Source organism: Chlamydotis macqueenii, chromosome 1, assembly GCF_036417535.1.
Source record: "Chlamydotis macqueenii isolate bChlMac1 chromosome 1, bChlMac1.mat, whole genome shotgun sequence".
Lineage (NCBI taxonomy): Eukaryota > Metazoa > Chordata > Aves > Otidiformes > Otididae > Chlamydotis > Chlamydotis macqueenii.
In genome coordinates, this window is record NC_141556.1 from 169,212,255 (window position 1) to 169,230,294 (window position 18,040).

Below are 18,040 nucleotides of genomic sequence, written 5' to 3' on the forward strand. Positions count from 1 at the left end.
TCTTTGTTCAAATTTAGCTTGGTTTTCTGCGGAAATAAGGGCTTATGTGATTATGTTCTTAGTGCTTGTTTTTACCTCTTTCCCTCCATTCTCCTCTAATACCTTTGACTGTGTTGGCCACTTTTTAGCAATGTTGTAAGAGAGGCAGAAAAATCAGAGTTAATTGCATTTCATTAAGTTTTAGGAAACTCAGAATTTAGCTTGGGAAGATACAGAAAATAATACCCATCTATGGAGGTAGAACTGTCAGAAATGACCTGTTTGACAGGTCGTGTTCTTTGACAGATCATTGTTCTTTTTGTCTTGTGCCCTCTGGTGTCATAAGGAGGGTCTGAAATTACTACAGTAAATATTTGCATTTGTACACATAGCTGTAGGACATCAGGCTTCAGTGCAGTAGTTTTCCGAATTAAACATTTTTAAAACCAAAGCTGTTCATTTGACTGAAAAGAATGCTTTTTCCCCCCAATACTGTTGCTGATAGATTGGAAAAGAGCATTTAGAGTCATTTAAATCTTTATCTTAAACAATATAGAGGTAGAAATAGTCTGGTTTAAGTCTCCTGTAGAATTTATTTCTGTAGAATGGGCCTTGATAACTTAGCCTTAAAAGTAGGAATGCAGAGTTCCTGAAAATACACAAGCAGATATTTTCCAAATAGCTTATGAACAAGCAAGTTAATAGCATGCAGCAGTTTAACTAAAAGATTAACAATGTGATTAAACTTTAACTTAAGGATTATTTTATGTAAGCTGCAGTGGTAATATCTTATAGACCATGTCTTATAGTGAAGGCTTTGTTTCTTTTTCTAAGCACGTTAAGAAAAGCCTATTTTATACACACTTATCTGCCATCTTTAAGACATTTTTATTAATGTTAGAATGCGGGGTTGAGTCTACCAACTTACCTCGTGTCAGGACTTTTCTGTCTTAATCTGGATACTTACTGTTTATTTGATGGCAATGTTAGAAAATTAAGAGAATAGTTTGTATGTATTCGGAGTAAAAGGTTGTGTTATTGCTGTATCTGTCCGGGATTGTTCCATACCTGTCAAGCACTATTATTTCTCCAGTCATGATAAAGCTTTGCATGTGGTAAATATATGCATTTCAAGGCAGATAAAATGACAGTAAACAACATAAAGATACAAAAATAACAATATCTTGAAGCATTAAAGATGTGTAATTTTTATTGTGTTTTTAAGTGGTGGTTACCTTTTTTTTGCGCATTTCTTCCCTTTATTCAGAATAACTTACCATCTGAAGTTCTTAGGATATATGCAACACTGCTGAAGATGTACTGTGCTTGAAGTTAAATAGAGTTTCTGCTTTACTGTGGATATAGCTGTTATTAAAATGCCCTGGTGGCTGACTGTGTACTTTTAAGATTATTATTTTTCTGAGTAAACCTTTGGAATGTAGAATCGTAGGATAGTTGGGGTTGGAAGAGGCCTCTGAAGGTCATGTAGTCCAACACTTCTTCGCAAAGCAGATAAACTGGAGGAGATTGTTCAGGACCTTGTTCAGTTGAGTTATAACTAACACTGAGGATGGTGACTCTACAGGCACTCTGGGCAATGTGTAGAATATTTCAATTATTATTTTTGTATTTTGAGTTGAATTGATGTAGAATAAAGATATTTAAACAGGTTAGTGGCTGCTTCTCATGAAAATGTGCAGAAAGAATCATCCAGTATAATGGGGTTTTTTTTTTTGGTTTTTTTTTTTTGATACAGAAAGGGATTTGGGAAAGCCAAAATATGATATGGATAGAACAGATCCATTAGAGAACAATTATACTCCAGTTTCTTCCGTGACAAATATTTCATCTGGCCACTACCCTGTCCCTACACTGAGCAGCACTATTACTGTTATTGCTCCTGCTCATCACGGAAATAACACTACTGAAAGCTGGTCGGAGTTTCATGAAGAGCAGCTGGACCACAACTCCTATGGAAGACCTCCGCTGCCAAAGAAACGCTGTAGAGATTATGATGGTAAGTTTGTGGTTTTTTAATTGCTTCCTGCAGCTATGATTGACCCCTTTCTGAAAAGACTGAGGTAATTTTCTGTTCTTTTGCTGATCTCCTCTAACATGTATTTTTTTTCTACTACAGTTCTTGAATGCAAACTTTATCCCACTTTTATTAACTTAGGTGTTAGCTTGCTTTATTACTTTTTAGTTAATAGAATTATTTTATAAAGATGAAAAATAGTATATTGTTATTAAAAAATCTGGTTTTATGTAGCTTTTCTGTGTTATGTCATGTTCAAGCCAATGCTATGTTTGGTAGTTTTGACTGATTAGCACCTTACTGACCTCATAATTTTTTTTTGTTCCATCCTATCTAAGAGATAGTTTGCAACTAGGAAGGTTTAGAGCTGCAACTTCCCAGGCTCATGTTAACCTGTTTTTTCCATGTAGATGTTTTTTAAAATTGGGTGTCTTAAGCTATCCTTTTACATATCTTGTGCTAAAATCCACACAACAGGCTTCTGCAGTTGGCAGTGACTTAGCTAAATTCAGCTGGAAGAGTTTAAATTTCCCCCTGAAGATTTCTCTGAGGGTTTTTTTGTTTTGTATCACGATGACAAGTTTAAGATCTAGGCCAGTTTATATTCAGAACTCTGATTGGAATAGAATTTATTTTTAAGTAGAAAGAATGAGAGGCTGAGCTTTCAAGTGTTGGCAGAGTTGTACTTGTGAAGAATAGCTTTGCCACTATCCATCACAGCAATATTGTGGAGCAAGTAGAGTTGTTAAGGTGTAGTTTTGTTTTGAAGTTTTCCTCTAATGAAAGCTGAGCTGCAGAACATTGTGTCGTGGTGTCCCAGCTCTACAGGTTTTTTAGAAGGGAACAAAAGGTGCAGTCTAGTATACTTTTGAAATAGCATCTCCAGGCATGACACTGGGACTTTTTAAATTTTATCAAACTGTCTTCTATAGCAGATGATTATTTCCAGGTCCTGAGTAGGAAGCAAATGGTAATGTGTTGGAAAATGTTATATGTTTGTCCTCAAATTTTTACTGTTTTTTGTTTGTTTGTTTGTTTGTTTGCTTGTTTTCCCTAAGTTTCTGACTGTTACTGAGGTCTCTCAGTAGATGTCTCTTCCATTGGCTTTTCTCGTGGCTGGTTGTGTCTTCGAAATTTATAATCTCGTCTCTCTTTTCAGTGACTAGCTGTTTCCAACACACTGCTCTTTCTGTGTATACTTTCATATTTTCTGCTTGGCCTTCTGCAGAACTTGTGTTTTTCCTTAATGTTTCCATTTATACGTTCTATAACTCTTCCTAAAGATGAGTTAATACAGACTGCTTTTCAGCATCATGTTTTGAGGAAGTGGACACTCAATTTTCTTCCTGGTTTTTTTAGGACATATTTTGAACTTTTCCCCCATACTGCATTGTACTGTGTTGGGGTTTTTTGTGGCGGCTGTTGCTAAACAGGTAATGATAGAATCATAGAATGGTTTGAATTGGAAGGGACCTTTAAAGGTCATCTAGTCCAAACCCCTCTACAAGGAGCAGGGACATCTTCAACTAGATGAGGTTGCTCAGAGCCCCATCCAACCTGTTCTTGAATGTTTCCAGGGATGGGGCATCCACCACCTCTCTGGGCAACCTGTTCCAGTGTTCAACAGCCATAATTGTGAAAAATTTCTTCCTTATATCTAGGCTAAATCTACCCTTCTTTAGTTTAAAACCATTACTCCTTGTCCTGTTGCAACAGGCCCTGCTAAAAAGTCTGTCCCCATCTTTCTTGCCACAGTAAGGTCTCCCTGGAGCCTTCTCTTCTCCAGGCTGAACAACCCCAACTCTGTCAGCCTTTCCTCAGAGGAGAGGTACTCCAGCCCCCTGATCATTGTTGTGGCCCTCCTCTGAACCCACTTGCATGCAGAAGAAAAGAAATGAATGCATATTCATTTTTATTTATATGTTTGTATTTCATATTTACATTTGTTTGTATATATACACATGCACAATACATATATATGTAAATAATAAAATTTTTGTTCATACATAACCACATTAAACTATGGCAAAATCTTATAATTCTTCCTGAAGTAATTGCAAAAGAAAAAATTAGAGTGAATTTTTTCATGTTGGAATTTTATGATATTGACTTCTAACTTTAATAGGGGTTTCTCAATCCCAGTATCTGCCCTTTTTACTTGGAAACACTATGTTTTTGTTAACGTGATGACACCTAGGTTTCATTCTTTTTTTCACAGTTTGTTACAATTCAGTGCAGAGTTAATGCATCAAGAAAAAAATATAACTTCTATATTTATTCTGCTAGAATGTCACTGCAATCTTCCTGAGTACTGACTGTTAAAATAAACTTAAACAGCCAATTTCATTTTCTAATACAAATTTCTGCTGGTACGTGAAGCTCTTAATTTATAAACTATTGCATTGCACATGGAACATCTCATACCTACTCTGAACCAAACTACAGCTATTGAATACTAACAATTCTTTTTGGTTTTGGTGTTTCAGAAAAGGGGTTCTGTATGAGAGGAGACATGTGCCCTTTTGATCATGGAAGTGATCCAGTAGTGGTAGAAGATGTGAACCTTCCTGGCATTCTGCCTTTCCCAGCGCAACCCCCTGTTGTTGAAGGACCACCTCCTCCTGGACTTCCTCCCCCTCCACCAATTCTGAGTCCTCCTCCTGTTAACCTTAGACCTCCGGTGCCACCACCAGGCCCCCTACCACCTAGCCTTCCACCTGTAACAGGTAATTAAGATTAAAACTCTTTTTTTTTTTTTTTTTTTTAGTGGAAAAGCAGTGCAAAAAGCTGGTTTAAGAATGCCGGCTATATTTTAGAGAGTTATACTATGCTCTGTTATGGCATAGCTTACCCCAAAATGATTGGTTTTTATAGTAACTGTTGCATAGGTGATTGTTGTAAAATTTGCATGTTAAATGTGAATCTTGAACATGGAGTAATATTTTAATTGTGTTTACACGAAAGCATGGCATGGCAAAACTCACTTCCTTGAGTTTTATAGAAGTTATCTGCAACTGGCTACCGTTAGAGAAGAAGGGAAAATCCTGGAAACGACAGATACTTGGTGTTTCAGTTATAATACTAAAATTAAAGAGAATTTATAACCACATAAAATTTGTGCCTGAAAATGTCATTTGTGATTATTTTTGAAACTAAACTTTTAAAATACCTTAGAAGAAAAGTTCTCCAGCTTGTTTACTCTTTCATTGGAAACTACTTTGGCTCAGGTACTAAAAATTGCATGAAGACTTGTGTGCCTGGCTGTCACCTGTAAAATTGCAGTTCAGTATTCAGTTCCCTTGTGTGGTTTAAAAACTGTTATGTTAGTTTTATGTGATTATTCCTTTCTCTCTTTTTTTTTATTAACTTAGACGTCCATTTCCTAAAATTATTCAAGAACAATTGATATTTGATATTTCTTGAAAGTTTCTTAAGCTGTTTTCATTTCCAGTTGATAGTATATTTAAGTAAGATCTGGGGTGATCAGTTCTGCTTCACATGCAATTTCCAGATCAGTGTGGAAAGTCTAAATATGTGACTTTGTGTCTTTTTCCAAAACATGGCTTTGACAGTGATTAAATTGAAGGTCAGGCTTGACTGCTTTGCTTTGAAAGTGTCATATTACCTGTTGTAAAAAAAAATCAAACCAGCCAAACAAACAAACAAAACCCTCACTGGTAAGAAGGGTCGCTTTGGCTTTCTATCAGAGTTGTCTCTTCTTGGGTGCTTGGAAAATTAATTTCAATCAAGTTAGTTATTGTCGTCACAAAGTATTTTTCTTATATACTATTAAAAATAGAATTTGTTTCTTTGAGGGCATTTCTAGAGCTTTAAAAATCTGTTGAAGATAAATACTGGCTTAGCAATTAAATTTTGCTTCTAGAAGGAAGGTGTTTGGAGAACTGTTCAACTATTAAAATGGTTTTCTCTGCAACCTCAGTTCTGAGTCATTTGCTGGTGGGGATGGTTTCATCTGAATGGGATGGTACAGCATCATGTCTATACCATCTCACCTTTTTTTGGATAGCCTTAAAAACATCTCAGATCAATTTCCTTATGAATTAGGTGTAATGTAAGTCTATTGGATAAAAAATGAATGAGGTGTTTTCCTTTGTTTTTGACAGGACCACCTCCACCACTTCCTCCATTGCAGCCTGCTGGCATGGATGCTCCCCCAAACTCAGCAACTAGCTCAGTTCCTACTGTTGTTACAACTGGTATTCATCACCAGCCGCCTCCTGCTCCACTCTCTCTTTTTACAGCAGGTGTAGTACTGAGGCTTTGCCCACAAGGTTTGCTAAATAGAATAACATTGATTCATATTATACTGTATTTTTTAGATATTATAATTTAATTGTTTGGGAGAATAAATTTGTGTCGTTTAGACTGTGACAATAACTTAACCCTTTTTTTCTAACTTATTTTAGGACAGAAGTAAAATTTGCATGTGAAATGTGAATCTTGACTATGGAATAATATTTTCTCTGTGTTTAGGTAGAAAAGTTGGCATAGCAGTTTTTAGGACAGTTGTTATATAGCTGTTCCATTGTAACTATATCTTGTAATTAAATGAACTATTGTATTTGAAACCTTAGGGGTTTTAACTGCAATTTATTTTAATTAGACAATTTCTTTGTTACCAGAAACGTACGACACAGATGGCTATAACCCAGAAGCTCCAAGTATAACAAATACTTCAAGACCTATGTATAGACATAGGGTACATGCCCAAAGACCAAATTTGATAGGACTCACATCAGGTGATATGGATCTGCCACCCAGAGGTATGCTCTCTCAAAGCTATGCTTACTTAGTTTAGCTGGTTTTCTTACATGAATGCACATTGAGGCAGTTTTCAGAGTACGTAATACTGGAAAACACTGTATTTTTAAAAATCTTCTGGAATTAAAAAAGTTTAATGGAATAGGGAATTCAACTCATAGTTGCTCTGCGTGTGCATTTTTACAGGTGAAATGGAAACTCTTGCTACAGTATTGCACAGTTTATGCCTGGTTGTAATAACTGGTCACTTTGTACATCTTTTACAGAGAAAAACTGTAATATTTCTGTAACAGTCTCTTAGGATTATTTTTGCTGCAGAGAGGAGGGAGTCATTTTTATCTGATAGGAGATAGTTGTAAATGAGTAATCTTAACCTCATAGTTCTTATGGCCCTGAGAAGAAGCAGCACCATAAAAAATGAAAAAGGGAGAGGGATAAAAACTTTTTTTTTTTTTTTTTTTTCAATCTGGGTTTGTTTACATTTGTATGTATTGGTATTTAATGTTTTGTTTCTGTTGCTGTATTTTCAGTGAGGAGTCCCCCAATATGATTCATGTTCTTCAGCAAGAGCCACTCCTCTTCCACCCCGTCCCTAAATCTTGCTCTTAGGTGTTAGTACTCTGGAGTACCATACATTTCCTATCATGAGAATTTTTGTCTGTGCCATCTCATAGGAGAATGGAGACGTTAGCAGAAATGGTGTGAGCCTCAGAGTATTTTATGCATGGGACATGGTGAATCAGTGAGTGCAGTCATCTTGAGGCTGATGCCTTCTGTCACACTTCTTTTGTTTTCCTTAGGTATGATGTTACTGTGAGAAAATGAAAGCCATTAGCTATTTTATTCTGTCACAGCATCTGTTAAGAAGAAAAGTCTATGACCAAGATTTGATCCAGTTTGAACAAGATCATAGTAATTTCAAAATAAACAGTTGTACTTTTTAGTGCAAATTCAGAATACCTTTTTAGAATCAAATACACAGAAAATACAAAAAATATTGTAAAATCTTTTCATCTGTTTACAGAAAAACCTCCTAATAAAAGTATGAGAATAGTGGTAGATGCTGAATCCAGGAAAAGAACTATTGGTGCAGGGGATGGTGGAGTTCCTACAAAGAAGACTTGGTTTGACAAGTGAGTGCTCATTAACACAAGGTTGACCTAATAGTTGGAATTCCGTGGAGCTCTTTTCCGTAATCTGGAACATATATAAATTTCTATACATTGCAAGCGAGTTAAACTGAGAATAAGCTGACTGTACTAAAATAAATCACGCTGTAGAGTGATCTTTATTTGACTATCTTCTCTCAAAACCAGTATAGAGAGAGCTGAAGTTGCTTTGGATGATACCAAGAGCTACTCCTTGAAAGCTGGAATAATCTAAGAAACAGAGAAGCTGCAGTGTGATGGTTGTTAGGGATGACAGATTTTCGTTTTGAAATGTGAATTGTATCATTGCTCTTCTGAATTGAGTTGTGCAAGGTATGTTACTGACAGAGAATATGGGGTGCAGTGCTTAGTGTCCAGATATACCTGGGGTGACAAAAAGTTGGAAGGGATTTAAGAGATTACTGGGACTGAGGAGAGCTTTGAAGTAATAGTTACTTGAAACATTAGTGGGGAGATTCCGTGGAGTAGCTGAGGAATAGTTTTTGGAGAGAAGCAATGTGGAAGTCAGGACTTACTGACATAAGCAAATTATTATGAATTATTTCTTTGATACTGTCCTGCATGACATCCTTGTCTCTAAACTGGAGAGACATGAATTTCACGGACAGACCCCTCGGTGGATGAGGAAATGGCTGGGTGGCGGCACTCGAGAGTGGTGGTCAGTGGCTCAATATCCAAGTGGAGACCAGTGACGAATGGTATTCCTCAGGAGTTGGTATTGGGACCAGCCCTGTTTCATGTCTTTGTTGGTGACACGGACAGCGGGATAGAGTGCACCCTCAGCAGGTTTGCTGACGACACCGAGCTATGTAGTGTGGTCGACACACTAGAGGGAAGGGATGCCATCCAGAGGGACCTTGACGGGCTGGAGAGGCTGGCCCGTGCAAACCTCATGAAGTTCAACAAGGCCAAGTGCAAGGTCCTGCACCTGGGTCGGGGCAATCCCAGGCACAAATACAGGCTGGGTGGAGAATGGATTGAGAGCAGCCCTAAGGAGAAGGACTTGGGAGTGCTGGTGGATGAGAAGCTCAGCGTGAGCCAGCAGTGTGCGCTTGCAGCCCAGAAAGCCAACTGCATCCTGGTCTGCATCAGAAGCAGCATGGCCAGCAGGTCGAAGGAGGTGATTCTGCCTCTCTATTCCACTTTTGTGAGACCTTACCTGGAGTACTGTGTCCAGTTCTGGAGCCCCCAACATAAGAAGGACATGGACCTGTTGGAGAGAGTTCAGAGGAGGGCCACAAAGGTGATCAGAGGGCTGGAGCACCTCTCCTATGAGGACTGGCTGGGAAAGTTGGGGCTGTTTAGCCTGCGAAAGAGAAGGCTCCGGGGAGACCTTCTAGTGATCTTTCAGTGCCTAAAGGAGGCCTACAGGAAAGACAAGGAGAAACTCTTCAGCAGGGCCTGTTGCAATAGGACGAGGGGTAATAGTTTTAAAATAGGGGGAGATAGATTCAGACTGGACATAAGGAAAAAATCTTTACAGTGGGGGTGGTGGGACACTGGAGCAGGTTGCCCAGAGAGGTGGTGGATGCCGCATCCCTGGAAACATTCAAGAACAGGTTGGACGGGGCTCTGAGCAACCTGATGTAGTTGAAGATGTCCTACTCCTTGCAGGGGGGTTGGACTAGATGACCTTTAAAAGTCGCTTCCAACCCAAACTATTCTATGATTCTGTTTCGCAGATTTGTGTGCTGGGGTATACTGAGAGTATTGATGGGGAAAGCTGCAGGTATATGGGCCTGTGTGCTATACCTTCTATACTTCTCTAAAATGACTTTTTTTTTTTTTTAATTCTACAGATCTTCCTCTCTGTGTCTCGTACACACATGCTTCTATGCAAGCATATACAGTTTAACATTGTGTTTGCTAGCTTGCTATGGATTTCTGGCTTGATTTTTATTTGTTGCAGGCAAAATTTTAACAGAACAAATAATCCAGGTTTCCAGAAGAAGGTGCAGTTTGGAAATGAAAATACAAAACTTGAATTGAGGAAAGTTCCCCCAGAACTTAATAATATCAGCAAACTTAATGAGCACTTCAGTAAGTTTGGAAACTTAGTCAACTTGCAGGTAAGAATCAGCAGAGGGAAGGCAATATGTTTTGGCTTAATGATAGAGGTAGTTGCTAAAAGAATGCCAGTTGTTTTTTAACTGCTTCCCTGAAACTGTTCTCATTTTTCTAACTTGTTTCTTAAACACAATCTCATTGTTTTTAATGGAATTGTCATTGAAGAAGCAGAAATGAAATGTTCTAGGCTTCCTTTAGATTTTGAACAAATACTTTCCTCTCAGGTAAGACTTTTAAGATACATTGTTTAAAACATTGAAAATTAATTGTAAATGTTTTTCCTTCACCCCTTTTCTCAAGTTTGGATCTGGTATCATAAACTCTGTATTTTTTCAGATGAATTGTAATTACAGAAAACCTGTATTTCTTATCCAGAAAGCAGTCCTTGTATAACTGCTTTCTAGTCCCATAGTAGTGGTGATTTATCTCTTATAATTACTTAGTAGTATGTCTGAGTGACCCACATTTATAAACAAAAATAAGCAAACAGTTAGAGAAAGATACAAAAGAGGTGGAAAGAACTAAGGCCTGACTTAGGTTCATGTTACATATTGGAGGGTGTATGTCTAATGTCAATATTTCATATCCAGTCTTTAAGATACTCAGTCTGTTCTTTGATTGTGCTTCATTATCAGCAACAAGTTTCAGATGCTAGCTAATGTTTTCATGTGCACTTTCTTGTTTCACTGAGAGGCTGAACAAAAAGATGTAATAGAATATTTTTGTGCTTACTGGCATAGTACAGAATAAACCTCCCATTCCTGTCTGAATGCTGAGGGAGTTTAAGTCTCTCTTAATTACTCTTAAATATTTCTTAAGCCTTTCCATAATTTACCTAAGAATATGAGTGTATTAGCAGGCAGTATGATTCAGTAAGGCAAGTAAAATTGTGTGTGAATGTGTATAGAGAGACAGGCGGATATGCAGATAGATATCGCAAGCTATACTCTTCTTCCAAAAGGTATAATTTTGTTCTTTGAAGGTGTCTGAAATAATATGTTAATGCTCAAAGGAAGAAAACCAAAATGAATTTTGTTGTCTAACTCTGATACTAGGTGTAGGATATTTGCTAACTGACCCCTGTATTTTTTGCCATTTTCTTTACTTCAGTGATGCTTCCTCTTGCCTTTCAAACAGCTGTTCATATTTGCAGTTAAAAATACTGTTTGACTGTTACTTCAGTTTGCTTGTTTAGAATTTTTTAATTCTTAAAAGTTTACTAGCTTAATATCAAGGTTGTATCTTGACACCAGGTTTTTCAAACAAAATAATGAATGGGAAGTATTTATCTGCTGACCCGTGTTGGGTTTAGATTGCAAGCTTCTGAGCCTTGCAACTAGTGATTTTATGATAATTGAGACACAAATGGAAATCCTACATGCAGTAAGTTTTGTTCTTCTGTTTTAAATCTTAGGTTGCATATCAGGGTGATCCTGAAGGTGCCCTAATTCAGTTTGCCACACATGAGGAAGCAAAGAAAGCTATATCAAGCACAGAAGCTGTATTAAATAATCGTTTTATTAAAGTTTATTGGCATCGAGAAGGCAGTGCACCACAAATCCAAACCACTACACAGAAGGTAGAGGACCTAAGTCTTTTCTATATACAATGTTATGTAGAATACAATATTGTAAACTTTTTTTTAAAATGTTTATAGAAAGTAAACTAAGTAGTTTTGAAATAATGAATACTTCATGTAATTCTTTTCCAAAAGTTACTCTTTAATTCTAGATTCTTTGACCTCAGATACAAAGTTCAGGAGTTTATTAGCAAGTTAAGACCCAAGGTATTTAAAGAAAGTCCTTCTGTGACTCCTAGAGAATTCCACTCTGTTGTTACCTCATGTGAAGCAAGATTTTATGCTACTGTCTTGATAAATAACATCTATTTTGCCTTAAATAGTACAGACTTTTTTTTTGTTTTCTTCTGGTGAGCATAAGAAAGACGGCAGAGTTAAATTTCTTTTCTTGGAAGATAATCTCCATTTTCTTCTAAAAGTAGCTCTCTTGTCCAGTCTTTTCCTTTTTCCTTCTCTGTTGACCATGCCTACTGCTGTAGAAAGTAGCAGTAGAATTTGTTTTACATGAAGGTACTTATATGTCTATACAGATAAACACACATATTTATGTAGAGAGGACGTGCAAACAGCAGTGTAAGAGGGGAGCTGCATTAGAGAGACTAATTTTGTGGAAATGGGTCACGGACACTTTACGTTTTTAAATTTGTGTGGGAGGTCCTTATCTCCCTGGTATCCAGTGACAGGACATACGGGAATGGTTCAAAGCTGTGTCAGGGGAGTTTCAGACTTGATATTAGGAAGCATTTCTTTATAGAGATGACGGTCAGACACTGGAACAGACTTCCTAGAGAGGTGGTCAGTGCCCCGTGCCTGTCAGTGTTTAAGAGGCTTTTGGATAATGCCCTAAATAACATGTTTTAACTTTTGACTAATGCAGAAGTGATCAGGCAGTTGCACCAGATGGTTACTATAGGTCTCTTCCAACTGAACTATTCTGTTCTACATTTTGGATTGAATTGCACAGTGGAACACCTATTGGTAGTTGTCATGTGCGTAGTAGCATTGACAACTTTTTAAGAATATGAAACAGCAATTATTATTGTGGAGCTTAGATTTGTAACCTGTGGCAAGCCAAATCAAATTTCTCAGCAGGCATAGTGGTTCTACTCAAACATAAGGGGAAGCTTGGATTCTCCCAGGTCATGTAGGTTATTAGATAGAGGCTTGTCAGGTAGCTCTTCGTGTAGCATCATCATCATTCAGGACCAATAACCCCATTTTCCCTACCAATCCTGCTGTAGGACATTTTAGGTAATAGTTTCCTTTCTCTCCTTTTGTAACAAATGCCTCCCTTTTTATCTAAAATAATGCCGGTTTAATGACACCTTTCTCACTGTCTCCCCATCTCCCCATCCTTTGAATTTGAGTTTCGAATCAAATCTATAAATATCCTTGATGCTTGATCTGAACTAGTGCTATTTTCAAAGCTTGGTTTACATCTGATCAGCCAGAAGAGGGCAGTGGAGTATGTAATTTGCATTCATACAATTATTAGCTCTCTTAAGAAGGATAGCTTGATTAGTTATTGACATCAGCTTATTTGCTAATTATGCTATCCAGCTTGGATTATTAGCTAGTGTATTTCCAAACAAATATCTGACCTACATATTTGTTACTTTGCAAAACACAAATTTTAAGCAGTCTTATGGTTTTAGTTATGTTAATAGATTCCTAGCAAAACACCTTTGGCAAATTAACCTCGATGGCTTGACCATGAATTCCCCTTGGAACCAGGTGACAATATTAAGGGTTCCAGCTTCACAAAGGACAGCTTTTCAGCATGTGTCAGGAAACTACAATTTGAAGTCTGTATGTGCGATAGAGGGCACACAGTGACAAGAAAACTTTGAACAGGAAATGAAAATTTTAAGTGCAATGCTTTCATCTTCCTGTATCCCAAAATATAACAATTACCAAATTGTTGAGTCAGTAAACAGATATTTTTAATTCATAAGCCTTTCAGGAATGTGAATATTTACTTTCTTTTTCATTGAAATTAATATTTGGCATCATATTTACATATTATAAACTCTTTTCTAATAGTAGTTCACATACTGTAAGTATTTAAAATTTTGTCAAGATTTCTAGTATATTAATTAATTACAGCTGAATTAATTTCACCTATATTTATAATGATTTCCAGCCAGATTTTTTTTTTGTGTCAGGCACTAAAGACAGGCTTTTGAATATTTTTTTTTTTCCTGTATAAAATCAGTTGACTTTTAAGTTATCCCTTCAGTAGTATCTGGTCTTACATTGCTGTTTCCTCAGCAGGATTACTTTGGAAAATTCTTATTGTGGAAATTCTGAAAGGAGTGAATGTACTTAGTAAAGATGATGGGAGTCAACCATAATAAATCATCAAATAAAAGGCTTCTGTCAGGAAGCAGAAATAGTGTGCTCTTCACATCTGTGGTAGATTAAACAAGAAATACTAGGCTTAAAAGGCAGCATAGGAGATTTAGGTTAGATATTAAGAAACGTTTTCTAGTGCTAAAGGATACTTTTACCTGGAGAGGTGATAGGACCTCTTTCATTGGAAATCTGTAAGAACTAGATGGATAGATAGATACTGTCAGTAATTGCCTAGGTATAGCTGACTTTGCCCTGTTAGGTAACCTCCTGAGTGTCATAAATATGTCAGAAGCTTGCTTGGAAGCATATTTTTTTGGTCTTAAGTGTTCAATGTTTTTGTCAAATAAAAAAAGGCAAGGTGTTAGCTGTTAGGGCATATCCATGGTAGGTTCAAACATAGCTGCTCCGTTTTCTTTTTTCCCAGTCCTCTGCCTGTGTGTTTCCATATCCTTCCTTCTTTTTCTGTTTTGTCCAAGTTAAACCTATAGGAGATTAAATGTGACATATCGCTGTAAAAAGTGAGTCTTTGTGATACAAGTTTGTATTCTGCCTTTCCATAACTAAATGGTTGATGATGAAAGAATTGTGAAAGGAATCGGAAGAGTGCTTATTACTTTCTGTTCAGTTCTAACAGGTAGAAGTTAAGATAGTCTAAGTAAACACGATTAATAGAAATACAGTGAAGTTGTTTGATCGCTTCTGTGAGCTGCAAGCACAAAATATATTTACTACGCAAGTAGTCAGTGTAGCATCCTAAATCTCATGAAGTCTTTATTTTTTCCATCAGGTGAAAAAGGTATTGACTGATAGAAAGGAAAAAATGTAAATCTAAATGCTATTGCAGCAATTTAACTGTGTATTTATTGAACTACATATGTAGCAACCTTTTGTTTGTTAATACTATGATGTGCTTTTTGGGGGTGTGGTGGTATTACAGGTAATACAACCCTTAGTTCAGCAACCTAATTTACCGGTAGTGAAACAATCAGTCAAGGAGCGATTAGGCCCAGTACCTGCAAATAATATTGAACCTGCAGAAGCACAGAGTGCCAATACAGAAGTCACTCAGGTATGTATGATTGTCAAAAAATGAGTTGCGTGTTTTTCTTTCTGTAATAGGTTCCATAGTGTATGAATGTATCCATTACAGTTAACTCACATAGTGCAAGTACATATTTACTACTTATAAGTGCATCTAATTTGATTGTGAATGCAAGTTTTCCTTAGTGTAGTGATACTTGGCTGTCTTACCCAAGCATGGTACTTAATTTTTAGTATCATAGCTTCTTAGTTTGAAAAAAAAAAAACAACAAACCAACAAAAGACTCTGAAAATATTTCCATAATGTGTTAAATTGTTACGTTTTCAGATTTCAAAATAAAGTTGGTTTCTATCCAAAGCAAAAAAGATCTTTCTTTAATGTTACATTTGTTAAACAGCTAAAACCGTTAGAGTCTGGTCAGCATCCAAAAGCATCTTCAATATTTCTATGTCACCCTTAATATAAAGAAGAATGTAACCACAGTACCAACATGTATAATGACAGAATCTGGCATGTTACTACTTCATTAGAAGTAGCCCTTAAATTTTTATTTATGTTAGAAGTATATCATTATTAGCATTGTGCCACTACTGTAGTTTTAGTTCCTAAAAGGAAGACCACCAGACTTCAGAAAACATTTGTGGTTTAAGTTGAAATAACAACTTCCTGCAATTGATTCCTGCAAATATCAGATTATAAAACAAAAACTCTGGAGTGTATTTAAAAGAGCCTGTGTAGATAATCGTTTGCCAGCTAGCATGTCATGGACTCTATGCAAAAAATACATAGTACAAAGTTTGATTCCTGATTTGGCTTTATCTTTGTCTTACCCACTCTATTTATAGATATATATTAACTGTAAAATCAAATATCTGCTATCTAATATCTAATATCTACTATCTAATATCAAATATCAAATTCATTTTATCAACTGCTTTAATATTATTTTTCTTGTATTGTTGGTCAAAAGTCTATGGTTTTATTAGTTAAATATGTTTTTCCTAAATTCCTAACATTTGGAATTACACAGGAAACAGTAAAATATTCATAAAATAAAGTCTGTTTGAACTATACTTTTGTTTTGTTTTCTCAGAATGTGACTAAATTATCTGTGAAGGATAGACTGGGTTTTGTGTCAAAGCCAGTTACTCCAACAAATGAAAAGGTAAGAGAATATCTCATATTCTCTTCCTCACGTTTAATTTCAGTAGAATTAATTTTATTGTAAAACTCCTTATGTCAGGATCAAGTTTACCTATATTTTATTGTTGGTTTGATTAATTGCATTCTTGTTGTCCTAAGTTAATTGCAGATAAATATCTTACTGTGTATTCCTGAACTACATTTTACATCATCCTTACTTTAGCAATAGGAAGTCTGCTTCAGTTTGAGTGGAAATGCTCTTTTTCTCGTTCCACACAAGCTGAGTTATCCTGAAAAACTTTTCTACAAAGAGTAAATTCATGCTAAAATGGTTTTCCGCTGTGCTGGCTTATAGTACAGACTGATTTTGGTTAGCTGTTGGGCTGTTCAGTGGACTGGTTGTGAAGCAGCAGTCTCCTTTGGCATTTTTAGTAGAGTTCTGAAACTTGGTTTGAGCTATTTTCACCTGCTACTGTCCCTTTACAAGGAAATACCTTGCTTAGTTTGCAGTGATAATGCTCTATAACCATTAGAAATTAAATGATTGACACCTGTCAAAAACATGGATGTCATGTCATAGTTGTTTTTTTTTTTTTGCTTCTGACTGGGTTTGACAAAAACTTTCCGGTAAGAAAGTGAGTAACTATATTTCCCAAAGAACAGGAGGAAAGGAGATGAAACAGTCATCCTAAGGCGTTGCGAGATCTATATAGGGGCTTGGAATTTATGAACTTCTGAAGAGTTTCACACTGTTCCTTCTCTTGAATAATATTTAGAGATTTAGAAGACATAATGTGTTGCTTCTTGCTCTTCTGTATTAGTTGATACAGGTACATCTGCTGTGGCGTCTCTCCTTATATTAAAAGAGATGAGGAAGCATGGTTCATTGTGCTATGAAGTCAGTTGAGGGCAAAAGGAGCGTGTCAATATTTTTGTCTTTACCTGGTCCTCTGCTTGTCTGTATTGTACCCTGTCCTAAAGCTACTTTGTGAGAGGAACTATATGATTGTGATGTGCATACTTTAATGTGCTTTAATAAGTTATTAAAAAATTCCTTCATCTTCTTTTTAATGGCCTGCTTAGAGCATTTTATATTGCCTTTTATAATACCCTATAACGTGCTTTGATTTTTCTGTTGTTGTTCTCGCTGTACTGCTTACTCTAGAAAATACTTTACTGTGGGAAGAAATAGTATAAATAGCACAATGAAGTGAAAAGCTTTTATATGAAGCATTCTTGTTGTAAATTCTTCCGATCTTTTGATCTTTTCTGTCTTTGTAGTGTTTCTTGGCTCTTTTTTTTTTTTTTTCTTTTTTTTTTTTTTTCCTCTCCTGTTGATGGGCATTGTGTCTGTTTTATGGAGTGCATGGTGACCGATAGACTCTGCATGCATCTTTTGATTTTCCATGTATATAAAAAGTATTTTCAAACTCTTTGAAATGATACCAGTTACATAATTGCTGTGGTTTGCTTACAAGGCAGATAGGGTCATGCCGATATTGTCTCCAGGACTTAGCCATGGATTTCTTAATACTAACATGGCCAAAATGTCCTTTAAGGAACATGATAAGAAAACAGAATAGTCCAGATCTTCAGGTACTGGGAAGATGTACATAGTATACTTTAGAGAGATTGTAAAGCAGACAACTATGTTCTCAGTAAGTCATGGAAAAATTTTCCTGCCTCATTACAAATATAGGAAAGAGAACAGACACGTAGGAGTCTCTTCCTTTGCTGTACAATGTTGAAGACTTCACTCTCTTTGAGTTACTTCTTGTTGACTGTGCAGGCTCTACTTTGCACAAACTGCATATGAAAAGGAACTATTGTATCTACTTTGGAACTGAGTCTCTAAAATTATGTTGAATTTTTGCTTGGAAAATTCATGC

General features: G+C 36.4%; 1 protein-coding gene across 6 annotated transcripts in view; it reads left to right on the forward strand.

Moving 5' to 3' along the window:
• Positions 1–18,040, forward strand: part of RBM26 (RNA binding motif protein 26) — a 55,388-nt gene that overhangs the window by 16,486 nt on the left and 20,862 nt on the right. For 4 of the 6 annotated variants that reach the window (XM_086771570.1, XM_086771531.1, XM_086771563.1 and 1 more), the window contains exons 6-14: positions 1,736–1,996; positions 4,501–4,740; positions 6,139–6,306; positions 6,658–6,798; positions 7,821–7,929; positions 9,875–10,034; positions 11,447–11,611; positions 14,904–15,035; positions 16,102–16,173. In XM_086771570.1, coding sequence (XP_086627696.1) covers positions 1,736–1,996; positions 4,501–4,740; positions 6,139–6,306; positions 6,658–6,798; positions 7,821–7,929; positions 9,875–10,034; positions 11,447–11,611; positions 14,904–15,035; positions 16,102–16,173 — 1,448 coding nt within the window. The remainder of the gene's footprint in view (positions 1–1,735; positions 1,997–4,500; positions 4,741–6,138; positions 6,307–6,657; positions 6,799–7,820; positions 7,930–9,874; positions 10,035–11,446; positions 11,612–14,903; positions 15,036–16,101; positions 16,174–18,040) is intronic. The other 2 variants (XM_086771545.1, XM_010123036.2) reach the window with 1 other exon arrangement.